Here is a 14,248-nt window from a genome sequence, read left to right as displayed (position 1 = left end):
GCCACCTCCAGCAATACAAAGACAATCTGTTCTTCCCACACGTCTGGTTTCTGCTGTGGAAAGGCTGTCTGAGCAGTGCAAAAAGCTGTTCAAAAAACTGAAAACTCACATAGGTCCTACTCCCCACCTGTACAGATCAGTGTCTCAGCTACTACGAGAAAACATTCCCTGTCTCAAGAGAGATGGTACACACCATGAGGCAGCCTGTGGTTTTACCTTCATGACCAGGGAGAGGACATGAGGAGGTGGATGGAGAAATGTCTCAGTGCAAAAGGCACAAGTGTGCGAGTTGCAAGGAGAAACAATCAGGAATGGGCGCTCTCTCAAAAACATTGCTGCTCCAGTTTACAGTGGGCAGCTCCCCAGACAAAGTAGAAGGGTGGAGTTTACTGCTGACCCTAGGCAAGGAGCTGCTGACTGGTTTTTACAAGATGTGAGTACCAAGGGTGGGGTAACCCACGTGTGCCACATGAACTCATTCCTCCACAACAACTGCTATGGCTAGGACTAGAGGGGTCCTGCCTCCAGCCAGGTGGAGGAGAAGAACAACCGGGTTTACTGGTCTGTATGGATTTGATGGCCTGGCATGTCAGCTCCACAGGAGTATAAGCTTGTAGTGTACCCTAATGCCATCAGATTACAAAAGGTCAGAACCCATCGGTATTTCTGGAGTGACAGGGGGATCCCAACAGCTGACTGTGTTGGAGGCTGAAGTGAGCCTAACTGGGAACGAGTGGCAAAAGCATCATGGTGTGACTGGCCCCAAGTCTCTGTGCATCCTTGGCACAGACTGCCTCAGGAGAGGGGATTCCAAGGACCCTAAAGGGCACTGGTGGGCTTTTGGTATAGCTGCCTTGAAGACAGAGGACAGTGAACAGCTGTCCACCTTGTCCGGTCTCTTGAGGATCCTTGTGACCTTGAGGTGTCCTGGTGACGGAGGACACGGAGAAGGCAGAGCTACTGAATGCCTTCTTTGCTTCAGTCTTCAGTGCTAAGACTGGCCCTCAGGAATCCCAAGCCCCGGAGGTAAAAGAAGAAGCCTACAAAGAGGACGACTTTCCCTTGGTTGAGGAGGACTGTGTGAGGGATCGCTTAAGCAATCTGGACGTCCACAAATCCATGGGCCCCGATGGAATGCACCCACGAGTGCTGAGGGAGCTGGCGGATGTCATTGCCGAGCCACTCTCCATCATCTTTGAGAGGTCCTGGAGGACAGGAGAGGTGCCCGAGGACTGGAGAAAGGCCAATGTCACTCCAATCTTCAAAAAGGTCAAGAAGGAGGACCCAGGGAACTACAGGCCGGTCAGCCTCACCTCCATCCCGGGAAAGGTGATGGAGCAGCTTATCCTGGAGGCCATCATGAAGCAAGTGGAAGAAAAGAAGCTTATCAGGAGTAGTCAGCATGGATTCACCACAGGGAAATCATGCCTGACCAATCTGATAGCTTTCTACGATGACATGACTGGCTGGGTAGACGAAGGGAGAGCCGTGGACGTTGTCTACCTTGACTTCAGCAAGGCTTTCGACACAGTCTCCCATGATATCCTCCTAGGGAAGCTCAGGAAGTGTGGGCTGGATGAGTGGTCGGTGAAGTGGATAGAGAACTGGCTGAATGGCAGAACTCAGAGGGTTGTCATCAGCGGCGCTGAGTCTAGTTGGAGGCTGGTGACAAGTGGTGTCCCCCAGGGGTCAGTACTGGGCCCAGTCTTGTTTAACTTCTTCATCAACGACCTGGATGAAGAGTTAGAATGTACCCTCAGCAAGTTTGCTGACGACACCAAACTGGGAGGTGTGGTAGATACACCAGAAGGCTGTGCTGCCATTCAGCGTGACCTGGATAGGCTGGAAAGCTGGGCAGAGAGGAACCTCATGAGGTTCAACAAGGGCAAGTGCAGGGTCCTGCACCTGGGGAGGAACAACCTCATGCACCAGTACAGGCTTGGGGTGGACCTGCTGGAGAGCAGCTCTGCGGAGAGGGACCTGGGTGTCCTGGTGGACGACAGGTTAACCATGAGCCAGCAGTGTGCCCTGGCTGCCAAGAAAGCCAAAGGGATCCTGGGGTGCATGAAGAAGAGTGTGGCTAGCAGGACGAGGGAGGTTCTCCTTGCCCTCTACACTGCCCTAGTGAGGCGTCATCTGGAGTACTGTGTCCAGTTCTGGGCTCCCCAGTTCAAGAAAGATGAAGAGCTACTTGAGAGAGTCCAACAGAGGGCTACGAGGATGATGAGGGGACTGGAGCATCTCCCCTACGAGGAGAGGTTGAGGGAACTGGGCTTGTTCAGCCTGAAGAAGAGAAGGCTGCGAGGGGACCTTATAAATGCCTACAAATATCTGAAGGGTGGGTGTCAGGAGGATGGGGCCAAGCTCTTTTCAGTGGTGCCCAGTGACAGGACAACGGGCAATGGGCACAAACTGAGGCACAGGAAGTTCCGTCTGAACATGAGGAAGAACTTCTTCCCTCTGAGGGTGACGGAGCACTGGAACAGGCTGCCCAGGGAGGTTGTGGAGTCTCCTTCTCTGGAGATATTCAAGACCCGCCTGGACGGGGTCCTGTGCGGCCTGCTGTAGGTGACCCTGCTTCGGCAGGGGGGTTGGACTAGATGACCCACAGAGGTCCCTTCCAACCCCTACTATTCTGTGATTCTGTGATTCTGTGATTCTGTTGTGGGGATGCTGAGGGCTGAAGAACAACAGGTGCCGACCCCTATCACAACAGTGCACCAGTGGCAATATCACACCAACCGAGACTCCCTGATGCCCATCCAGAAGCTGATTCGTCAACTGGAGAGTCAAGGTGTGATCAGCAGGACTCGCTCATCCTTTACCAGTCCTGTATGGCCAGGGCAAAAGTGTAATGGAGAGTAGAGACTTGACAGTGGTCTATGGTGACCTCAATGAAGTCACGCTGCCCCTGAGTACTGCCATGACGGACATGCGAGAACTTTGATATCAACTGGAGTCCAAGGCAGCCAAGTGGTATGCCACCACTGACATCGCTGATGCATTTGTCTCAAGCCCTTTGGCTGCAGAGTGCAGGCCAGCGCTTGCTTTCACTTGGAGAGGCATCCAGTACACCTGGAACCGACTGCCCCAGCGGTGAAAACACAGCCCCACCATTTGCTATGGACTGATCCGGACTCTGCTGGAACAGAGTGAAGCTCCGCAACACCTTCCATGCATTGAAAACATCCTTGTGTTGGGCAATAGAGCAGCAGTTTTTGAGAAAGGGGAGAAAATAATCCAAATCGCTCTGAAAGCCATTTCTGCCCAGTCCAGACTTCCACATCCTGTAGCAGGGGATAAAGTCCCTGAAGTGCACCTGAAGAATATGTTAGGACAGCCAGTCTGGGTTAGTCCTGCCACGGGCAAAGCTGTGGGATCGCTTTTGCTCAAGGACCTGGGTGCATTTGGTGGGTGATGTGGCAGGATGGGGAAGTCCAATGTGTACTTCAAGGGGATGTGATCTTGGGTGAGAATAGCCAATCATTTGAACTCTATGATGTTAATTCAGCTTAGTTGAGCTTTTGAGGTTTGTTCAGCCTGGAGAAGAGAAGGCTGAGCGGTGACCTCATCACTGCTTACACTCTCTGGTGACCAGTGCTAGGACACAAGGAAAGGGAATGAAGCTGCATCAGGAGAAGTTCAGACTGGACTTTAGGAAAAGGTTCTTCACTGAGAGGGAGGCTGGTCGCTGGAACAGACTACCCAGAGAAATGGTCATGGCACCAATCCTGTCAGAGTTCAAGGAGCATCTGGAAGACTCACTGAGCCATGTGGTTTAATTTTAGTTAGTCCTTCCAACTGGAGACATTCTATGGTTCTATGATTCTATGATTCTAATTGCTAATTCCCCCTGCCAGCGTGTGTGATCACTACCACAGTTGCTGTATGTCATATCAAAAGTCTTACAGTAAAATAGTCCAGATTAATGAGGGATCAACTTTGATGAAACCAAGCAAGGTGCAGCGCTGATAGAATCAGACCTGGCTTCAGCAACTGGCGACCCTATCAGGAACTGACCCCTTTGTATGGAGATGCAAGACTCTGCTTCAGTGAATTTAGACAATAGATAGGCACTATCAGTTCTCTTTAAACGCACCTCAGCTATTAGATAATGGTACTTCTACTAAAATCCCTTTTAACCCCTTCCTTCAGAAGGAACCTTTGGAAGCCATGTGGCAGAACCCCCTGCAGTGAGCAGGGACATCTTCAACTGGATCAGGTTGCTCAGAGCCCCATCCAACCTGGCCTGGAATGTTTCCAGGGATGGGGCCTCCACTACCTCTCTGGGCAACATGGGCCAGTCTTTCACCACCCTCAATGTCAAAAAATTCCTTCTCATATAAAGTCCAAATCCACCCTCCTGTAGTTTAAAACCATTACTCCCTGAAGAACTGGGCATGATGTAGATGGTACAGAAGAAGGGCTGGACACTGTCCTGGGTTCGGCTGGCACAGGGTTCATTCTCACAGGCATCTGGGAGGAGATACAGCCAGGAGGGCTGACCCAAAGCAGCCAAACAAATCGGGCATTCGGTACCATGTGACGTCATGGCCACGATAGAGCTGGCGGAGCTGGCGGGGGAGGGGAATGGCTGCTCTGGAGGGAGCTGGGCATCGGGCGGGGAGAAAACAGCGTTGTGTGTTCCTGGCTTTGAGTATTCCTTTTATCAGTATTACTGTTGTTACCGCTCCCTCCCATTGCTGTTCGGTCGAGCTGTCTCCATCCCCACCCCCGAGTCCCGCCTCTTCCTTCCCATTGCCCTCCCCAGCCCAGCGCGATAGCAGCGGGCGAGCGGCCGCGTGGTTCTTCGGTGCCGCCTGGGGCTGAAGCCAAAGCTCAGCAAGTGCAAGCAAAAACGCGCCAGCTGGTTTTCCCCTGGGAAGAAGGAAGGAACGACTCCCCCCGAGGCAGCCTCTTTGGAATGGGCCGAGGTGGGCTCGGAGGTGACGCTGGCAGCTCCGGCGGGCGGATGCGGGGATCTGGGCGGGAGCGGTGGGGACGCAGCGCTGCTGGCTTCTGCCGAGCCCCTGGGAGCGGGGTGTGGAAAGTCGGGCGGTGAAAAGCACGCGGGGGGCACTGGCTGGTCCCCACCACACCAACCCCTTTCCTGGCTGCATTAGCCCAGTGCTGCAGGAGCCCGGACGGCTGCCGAGGGGCTACCAGGGCGCGGACGGGGAACAGAGGGGACCCGCCATGCCAGCGTAGGGGGTCGAGATTGGCCCCAGCCGGCCGGGTCCCCTGAAGTACCCCCGGCAATGCAGACAGTTCTGGGGCACCCCGGCCTTCCCACTGCACCCACTGCTCCCCCACGCAGCCGGCGCTGGGTGATCTGCACCGCTGTCCCACGCCCTGCAACCCCAGAAACCCACAGCCCCCCACAGCTCAGCAGCTACTCCCCCCATGCCATGGGCACCCCTGAAAAGCCAAGGTGCCTTTGCACGCCTGAAGCCAAACGTAGGACCCAGGCTTTGAGGGTCGTGGCTTCCAACTTCACCTCCAGCCGTTTGCGGGAATGGAAGGAAACTTTGGGCACAAGTGAATTTGTGCTCCTGTCTGACTGAAAAATAAATTTAAAAGCTGATGGGAAGAGCAGGCGGTTCCCAGCGAGGTCAGGAGGCCCCAGCATTGTTGGTTCCTCTCGCAGAGATGAGCCCTCACCCACATGCCCACGGCTCCCTCGGGACCCTTCTTCAGCCCCAGCTGCCCACTGCAGCCCCCAGGTAGATCCCAGCCTCTCGCTGTGTTCCAATAAGAAGGGGCCACGGAAGAGGTTTTCTGGGGATGTGCAAAGGGACGTCGGCCCCGAGGTGCTGCTGCCAGCGAGCAGTAACACACGCTGTGCTGCCATAGAATCACAGAATGGTAGGGGTTGGAAGGGACCTCTGTGGGTCATCTAGTCCAACCCTCCCACCAAAGCAGAGTCACCTACAGCAGGCCGCAGAGGACCTTGTCCAGGCGGGTTTTGAATATCTTCAGAGAAGGAGACTCCACCACTTCCCTGGGAAACCTGTTTCAGTGCTCCGTCACCCTCAGAGGGAAGAAATTCTTCCTCATGTTCAGACGGAACTTCCTGTGCTTCAGTTTGTGCCTGTTGCCCCTTGTCCTTGCTATGGAGCTCACTGCTTGTTGTCAGCAGCAAGAAGCTTATTATTTACTATATGGGCGCCAAAATAAAGCAGCATCTTCCCTTCTGTCCCATAAACCATTCTGACTGCATTGTGATACATTTATTGTATTTCCCCTGCCCTGGCAACCAGTCCTGCACCCACGCCTCTCCCGCAGAAGCTGCTGGCACTGCGGGGCTCAGGACAGCAGGGAAGAGGCGCTGGTGACTACCCTACCCCACCCCAGCTGGCGAGTGTGATGGCGGCTGTGCAGGACATCCCAAGGCAGCAGCAAAGGAGGATCCAACCCACACCAGCGAGGAGTCTTCTCAGGCAGCAGCTGGAACTGGACCCAGTGGTGAAGGGGACACGGCTGCAACTGTCTCCCAGTCCATGGGTGGCTTCTCTGTTGGAGACGGACGTTGGTACTTTGGGTGACTCCCATGCAGACACCCCTGCAGCAGCCTCTATGCCAGGTCCCAACATCCGTGAAGGGACGGGAACGATCCTCACACGCTTTGGTAAGATCCACTGTCGGATACATTTATTGCCCCGCTTCTGCGGTTATATACATTTGCCATATCTGTTACACACGATTACGCTTACATCGGATAGGCTACAGACATAAATCATACACTGTTCACATGCCCCACATTCCCTTATAATTGGTAACGATGCACTAACGCCAATAGCAACAGACCGCCTCTACGTCCTTGAACACATCTTGTTTTTCCTAACCCACATCATGTACACTCTCAGAACTTTCTCAATTGCTATTCTTAGCTGTCCTTTCTAGGGGCCTGTTGAGTTATGCTGTTTTACTTAGACGGCCTAGTCATGCTAATTCTCAAGCTACATCGACCCCAACATCCCCACTGCCCCATGGGAATGTCAGTAGCTGTTTTCGGGGGCACTGGGTGCAGAGGTGGCCACAGGCTGGGTGTGCTGGGGCTCTGTTGGTGACCCAGCACGATCCCCTCATCCCGCAACTGCTTCTCGCAGCCACTGCACTGGAAGTGCTTGGGCTCCACCTGCTCCCCCACCAGGGATGGACAACCCCCAACCCACTGGACCCCCTGTGGTACTGCCAACTGCCCCTGGTGCACCCGCTGGTGGCTCTTCTGGTGCTGCTTCTCACTGCACTTGCAAGGCTCCTTGTCAGTGTGGATGAGCTGGACGGTGGTGAGGGTCTCCTCATCCCTGAAGGCCTTGGGGAAGTGGCCGCAGGCAAAGGGACGCTCCCCAGTGTGGATGAGCTGATTCTGAGCAGGCTGCCCTTCTGGCTCAAGCTCTTGCTGCACTAGCCACACTTCTAGAGCTTCTCACCCGTGTGGATGCGCTGGTGGGCAGTGAGGTTGTGCTTGGCGTTGAAAGCCTTGGGACAGTGGGTGCAGGCGAAGGGGCGCTCCCCGGTGTGGATGCGCTGGTGGCTGATCAGTCTGCCCTTCCGGCTGAACCTCCTGCCACACTGACCACACTTGTAGGGCTTCTCACCCGTGTGGACGCGCTGGTGGGCAGTGAGGACACTCTTGTCTCTGAAGGACTTGGGGCAGTGGGCACAGGCAAAGGGGCGCTCTGTGGTGTGGATGCTCTGGTGGCTGACCAGGTTGCTCCTCCGGCTGAACCTCATGTCACACTGACCACACCTGTAGGGCTTCTCACCTGTGTGGATGCGCTGGTGGAGAGTGAGCAAGTTCTTGGCCCTGAAAGCCTTGGGGCAGTGGGTGCAGGCAAAGGGGCGCTCCCCGGTGTGGATGCGCTGGTGATAGACCAGGCTGGCCTTCCGGCCGAAGCTCTTGCCACACTGACCACACTTGTAGAGCTTCTCACTTGTGTGGATGCGCTGGTGAATGCTGCGGGTCTTCCTGTCCCTGAAGGCCTTGGGGCACCGGGTGCAGGCGAAGGGACGCTCCCCGGTGTGGACGCGCTGGTGGGCGGTGAGGGCACTCCTGGCTCTGAAGGCCTTGGGACAGTGGGCACAGGTGAAGGGACGCTCCCCGGTGTGGTTCAGCTGGTGGCTGACCAGGCTGCATTTCTGGCTGAAGCTCTTTCCACATTGACCACACTTGTAGAGCTTCTCACCTGTGTGGATGCGCTGGTGGGCAGTGAGGACACTCTTGGCTCTGAAGGCCTTGGGGCAGAGGGCGCAGGCAAAGGGGCGCTCCCCAGTGTGGATGTGCTGGTGGCTGACCAGGCTGGCCTTCTGGCTGTAGCTCTTGCCACACTGACCACACTTGTAGGGCTTCTCACCCGTGTGGAAGCGCTGGTGGACGGTGAGGGCGGTTTTGTCCCTGTAAGCCTTGGGGCAATGGCTGCAGGCGAAGGGCTTCTCACCAGTGTGTGCACGCTGGTGATAGACCAGGTTATGCCTGGAGGTGAACCTCTTGCCACAGTCGGTGCAGCTGTAGGGCCGCTCGCCTGTGTGGCTCCGCTTGTGCTTGGTCAGCCCAGTCTGGCTCTTGAAGCTCTTGCCACACTCGGGGCAGGTGGCAGGGGTCTTCTCCACCAGACCAGGGGCCGGGATGGGATGGAACAGGGAGTATTCCAACGGGACCTCCTGGCTCCCACCTGGCTTGGGCATCCCCAGGAGCAGGGCACTGGGTGCCGACTGCTCCTCAGGGACCCCCTCAGCCTTGCTCCTCATTCCAGGGCCACTGGGTGCTGGGGAAGAGAGGCCAGGTTCACTGCTGGTGATGGGACAGGCCTCACCAGGCAGCACCGAGGGGCACAGAGCATCTGGGCCCAAGGGAATGGTGCTGTTGGAATCCCCACCCCTCCCCGAGCCCCGCTTTACCCACCTGCCACCGGGGTCTGGTGCCTCTGCTGCGCCCTGAGGGGGTCTGACAGGCACGGCATCTCTTCCCGCTCCATCTTGCAGATGATCTCCGGCTTGATGGAGGGCCAGCCTGTCCGGGACAGAGACAGAGGCAACCTCTCCTGCACTGCCAGAACAGCAGTACTGGTTTCCCCCTGCCCGTGGCCCCAGCATCTCGCCGCACTCTGCTCCTATCTCTTGCCCCCCTTCCTGGTGCCTACAGCCTCCTCTTACCTTGTCCTCATGACCTTGGCCGCTCTCCTGCACACAGAACGCCTAGGGAATGCTCAAACCTGTGCCAGGGGAGGTTTAGCCTGGACACAAAGAAGCATTTCCTTACTGAGAGGTGGTCAAACACTGCAACAGGCTTCCTGGAGAGGTGGTCAATGCCCCAATCCTGACAGTGTTTGAGAAGCGCTTGGACCATGCCCTTAATGGCACGCTTTAACTTTTTGCCATCCCTGAAGTAGTCAGGGAGTTGGACCAGATAAGCCTTGTATGTTCCTTCCAACTGAAACAGTCCATTATATATTATTCTGTTCTATTCTATTCTATTCTGTTCTATTCCGTTCTGTCCTATCCTATCCTATCCTATCCTATCCTATCCTATCCTATCCTATCCTATCCTATCCTATCCTATCCTATCCTATCCTATCCTGTCCTATCCTATCCTATCCTATCCTATCCTATCCTATCCCATTCCATTCTCTGTACCAGGATAGCTCTCCACAGGAGGCTGCCTGGCAGGGCAAAACCTGCAATCACAATAGCTACGTCAGGACTTGGCCAGTAACAGCAGCAGCGGGATTTTCCCTTTCAAGGGCTCCAGCTCAGTCAAAGAGCTGAACTCCGGATCCACCCCAGCCCGGCAGTGCCAGAGAGAGTCCTCACCCAGAGAGGCGACCGCCTGGTAGTTCTCCAGCATCACCTCCCGGTACAGTCGCCGCTGCCAGCCCGCCAGCTCTGCCCACTCCTCCGGGGAGAAGTAGATGGCCACATCCTCAAAAGTCACCGACATCTGCAGCAAGAAGCACCACCGGCTCAGCACACTCTGCCACACACTCGCTGAACACCTCTGCCCAAATCCTGCCACTGTCGGGCAGGGCCCCGGCAGCACCGGGGGCTCCGGCATCCCAAGGGCAGCACTGGGAGAGCTCGGAGCACCCCGTGCAAGGGAAGGGCCAGGGCAGAGGGGCGGTGGGTGCACAGCCAGCCCACACAGCAGGGTCACCGGGGCTGCGCCTGACCCCCACCTTGCCGCAGCAGCCCGGAGCCCTCCCGTGCCGCTGGCTCTCGGCGGGGAGACGGAGGCACACACAAAGAGCGATCGGCAAGACGCAGCTGGGATGCTCCGGAGGCCGCAGGAGGGGCCTCTCCCGTCACCAGCCGCCCCGGCGCAGCACGGACAGACGGTCCCTGCCAAGCACAGCATTGCCGTGAGCACAGCGGGCCAGAAGCTCACTCACCTGCCAGCAGCTGCCTTCCCTTCCCCCCAAGGCCTTCAAACCTGCTGCCACCAGCACCGACCGCGGGCACGGACAAAGGCGGCCTCGGGAGCTGTGTGGCCGCGTCAGCCCGGGAGCCCGTCTGCCGCCGGTGCAGCACGGGAGGTGTAGTCCTGCCGCCCGCCCGGCCCCGCCCGGCCCCGCTGGGGGGCGGCTGCTGCCCAGGGCCTCCGCAGAAGCCGGCGGCGCCGCGTCCCCACCGCTCCAGCCCCCCTCCCCGCAGCCGCCCGCCGGAGCTGCCGCCGTCACCTCCGAGGCCACCTCGGCCCATTCCAAAGAGGCTGCCTCGGGGGGAGCCATTCCTTCCTTCTTCCCAGGGGAAAACCAGCTGGCGCGTTTTTGCTTGCACTTGCTGAGCTTTGGCTTCAGCCCCGGGCAGTACCAAAGAACCACGCGTCTGCTTGCCCGCTCCTCCCGCACTGGGCTGGGGAGGGCAATCATAGAATCATAGAATCATAGAAAGTTTTGGGTAGGAAGGGACCCCTAGAGGTCATCTAGTCCAGCCCCCCCGCAGCGAGCAGGGATACCACTAACTAGATCAGGTTGCTCAGAGCCCTGTCCAGCCTGGCCTGGAATATTTCCAGGGATGGGGCCTTCACTACCTCTCTGGGCAACCCGTTCCAGTATTTCACAACCCTCATTGTAAAGAATTTCTTCCTTATATCTAGCCTAAACCTACCCTGTTTTAGTTTAAAACCATTACCCCTCATCCTGTCACTGTTGTCTCTACTAAAAAGATTGCCCCCATCTTTGCTATAGGCTCCCTTGAAGTACTGAAAGACTGCAATCAGGTCTCCCCACAGCCTTCTCTTCTCCAGGCTGAACAAGCCCAACTCTCTCAGCCTGTCCTCATCGGAGAGGTGCTCCAGCCCTCGGATCACTTTTGTAGCCCTCCTTTGGACCCGCTCCAACAGTTCCATGTCCTTCTTGTGCTCAGGGCTCCCCAGCTGAACGCAGTACTCCAGGTGAGGTCTCACCAGAGCAGAGTAGAGGGGCAGAATCACCTCTCTCGACCTGCTGGTCACGCTTCTCCTGATGCAGCCCAGGACACGGTTGGCCCTCTGGGCTGCCAGCGCACATTGCTGGCTCATGTCCAGCCTTTCGTCTATCAGTACCCCCAAGTCCCTCTCAGCAGGGCTGCTCTTGATCCTTTCATCCCCCAGCCTGTACTGATAGTGGGCATTACCCCGACCCAGGTGTAGGACCTTGCACTTGGCCTTATTGAACCTCATGAGGTTCACACAGGCCTACCTCTCCAGCTTGTCCAGGTCCCTCTGGATGGCATCCTGTCCTTCTGGTGTATCAATCATACCACTCAGCTTGGTGTCATCTGCAAAGTTGCTGAGGGTGCACTCGATGTCGCTGTCCATGTCATTGATGAATATATTGAACAGCACCGGTCCCAGTACGGACCCCTGAGGGACTCCACTCCTCACTGGTCTCCATCCGGACATTGAGCCATTGACCACTACCCTTTGGCTGCGACCATCCAACCAATTCCTTATCCACCGAACGGTCCACCCATCAAATCCATGGCTCTCCAATTTAGAGAGAAGGATGTTGTGGGGGACCGTGTCAAAGGCTTTACAAAAATCCAGATAGATGACATCCATTGGTTTTCCCTTGTCCACCCTTGTTGTTATACCATCATAGAAAGCCACTAGGTTGGTGAGGCAGGACTTGCCCTTGGTGAAGCCATGCTGGCTGTCTCGAATCACCTCCCTGGCCTCCATGTGCCTTAGCATATCTTCTAGGAGGATCTGTTCCATGATCTTCCCAGGCACAGAGGTGAGGCTGACAGGTCGGTAGTTCCCAGGGTCTTCCTTTCTACCCTTTTTGAAAAGGGGCACAACGTTTCCCTTTTTCCAGTCACTGGGAACTTCCCCTAACTGCCATGACTTTTCAAATATCATGGAGAGTGGCTTGGCAACTACGTCAGCCAGTTCCCTCAGGACTCTGGGATGCATCTCATCAGGTCCCATGGACTTCTGTACGTTTAGGTTCCTCAGGAGGTCCCGAACCTGGTCTTCACTTACAGCTGGACGGATTTTACCCTCCTGGTCACCTTCATGCCATCCATCGACTCGGGAGGGGTGAGGAGAGAGGTTGCCAGTGAAGACTAAGGCAAAAAATTGTTGAGTACCTCAGCTTTCTCCTCATCTGCTGTTGCCAGTTTGCCGGTCTCGCTCATGAGCGGGAGTACGCTTTGTCTGACCATCTTTTTCCGGCTGACATACCTGTAGAAGCCCTTCTTGTTATTTTTCGCATCCCTTTTTCGCATCCCTTGCCAAGTTCAGCTCCATCTGTGCCTTGGTCTTCCTGATCCCCATCCCTACACAACCGGGCAGCTTCCCTATACTCTTCCCAGGAAGCCAGTCCCTGCTTCCACTGCCTGTGCAGTTCCCTCTTCTTCCTTAGTTTGACCAGCATCTCCTGTCTGAGCCATGCCTGTCTTTTCCCTTCTCTGCCCGACTTCTGACACTTGGGGATTGAGAGCTCTTGCGCTCTGTGGAATACATCCTTCAAGACCTGCCAGCTCTGTTCTGCTCCCCTGTCCCTGAGGACCATTTCCCAGGGAGTGGTCAGGCCTTGGCCCAGGCTGCCCAGGGAGGTGGTTGAGTCCCCATCCCTGGAGGTGTTTAAAAAACATGTAGATGTGGCACTTCAGGATATGGTTTAGAAGACATGGTGGTGTTGGGTGGATGGATGGATTCGGTGATCTTAGAGGACTTTGCCAAGCTATGATTCTATGATTCCATGATTATTCTGTACCATCTACATCATAACAGTCCTTCAGGGCAGGAGAGATGGTGGGTGCTGTGGGGCGGTCACATGCTGCATCTGGAGCTCACAACAGGTGTATCTGATTTGGCCCATGCCCACGGTCTGTGGAATGCTGAAGATATCAATCCTGAGGAGGTTGCTGAGCACCAGTTGCTGAAGCCAGATCTGATTCTATCAGCGCTGCTCTGCTCAATTTTGTCAAAGTTCATGCTTCATTAATCTGGATAGTTCTTGCTGGAATACTATTGATATAACATACAGCAACTTATAGAAGTGACAACATGCAGTATTCTATCGCAATTAACATCATACAGTTTAAATTACTGGCTATTCTCACCCAGAATCACATTCCTTTGAGGTACACACCGGACTTCCCCATCCTGCCGCATCACCCACCAAAAGCACCCAGGTCCTTGAGAAAAAGCTATCCCACAGCTGGGTTGGCCTTTGCCCGTGGCAGGACTAACCCAGACTGGCTGCCCTAACATATTCTTCAGGTGCACTGCGGGGACTTTATCCCCTGCTACAGCACGTGGACGTTTTGACTTCATCAACAGTCATGGTGCGAAGAGAAGCTGTGCTTCAGTGCCAAGCACTTCTGAAGCAGCTCGACCCCCTTCATATGCTGCCAATATCTCTTTTTCAGTTGGAGTGTAGCTGGCCTTGGATCCTCTACATCCCCATCTCCAAAACCTGAGGGGTCGACCTCGAGTCTGCCCTGGTGGTTTCTGCCAAAGATGCCAGGTAGGACCATTCCCCCCTGCTGTGGTGTAGTGCATGTTTTTACCTATCATTAATGCCTTTTTACATTCTTTGAATGATTTTTGACATTCAGGTGTCTAAGTCAAATACCAGTCTTTGTATTCTCTTAGAGCTCCATATGGTGGCTTCACATATAATCCATAGTTCAGAATCCAGAGTCGACACCATCCAGTCATCCCCAGAAAAGCTCTCGGCTCCTTCAGGCTGTTACATTCAGGAATTTGACAAATGTGTTTTTTTTCCTTTTGTTTCCTAATTGTCTTTGTCCTTGAGAT

General features: G+C 55.4%; 1 protein-coding gene across 1 annotated transcript in view; it reads right to left on the bottom strand.

Annotated features, from left to right (window-relative positions):
- The window catches only part of LOC142361212 (uncharacterized), a 48,455-nt gene extending 37,969 nt beyond the window's left edge, over nucleotides 1-10,486 (bottom strand). Inside the window, exons 1-4 of the mRNA XM_075420022.1 lie at nucleotides 10,389-10,486; nucleotides 9,814-9,940; nucleotides 8,906-9,013; nucleotides 6,427-8,768 (exon numbers count right to left, since the gene is read on the bottom strand). Of these exons, the coding sequence (XP_075276137.1) occupies nucleotides 7,420-8,768; nucleotides 8,906-9,013; nucleotides 9,814-9,940 (1,584 nt within the window). The 5' untranslated portion in view covers nucleotides 10,389-10,486 and the 3' untranslated portion in view covers nucleotides 6,427-7,419. Of the gene's footprint in view, nucleotides 8,769-8,905; nucleotides 9,014-9,813; nucleotides 9,941-10,388 lie in introns of the transcript that reaches the window.
- Nucleotides 10,487-14,248: the final 3,762 nt, after the last annotated feature.

The sequence above is a fragment of the Opisthocomus hoazin genome, chromosome 4 (genome assembly GCF_030867145.1).
Source record: "Opisthocomus hoazin isolate bOpiHoa1 chromosome 4, bOpiHoa1.hap1, whole genome shotgun sequence".
NCBI lineage: Eukaryota > Metazoa > Chordata > Aves > Opisthocomiformes > Opisthocomidae > Opisthocomus > Opisthocomus hoazin.
This window is presented reverse-complemented; position numbering and strand designations above follow the sequence as displayed.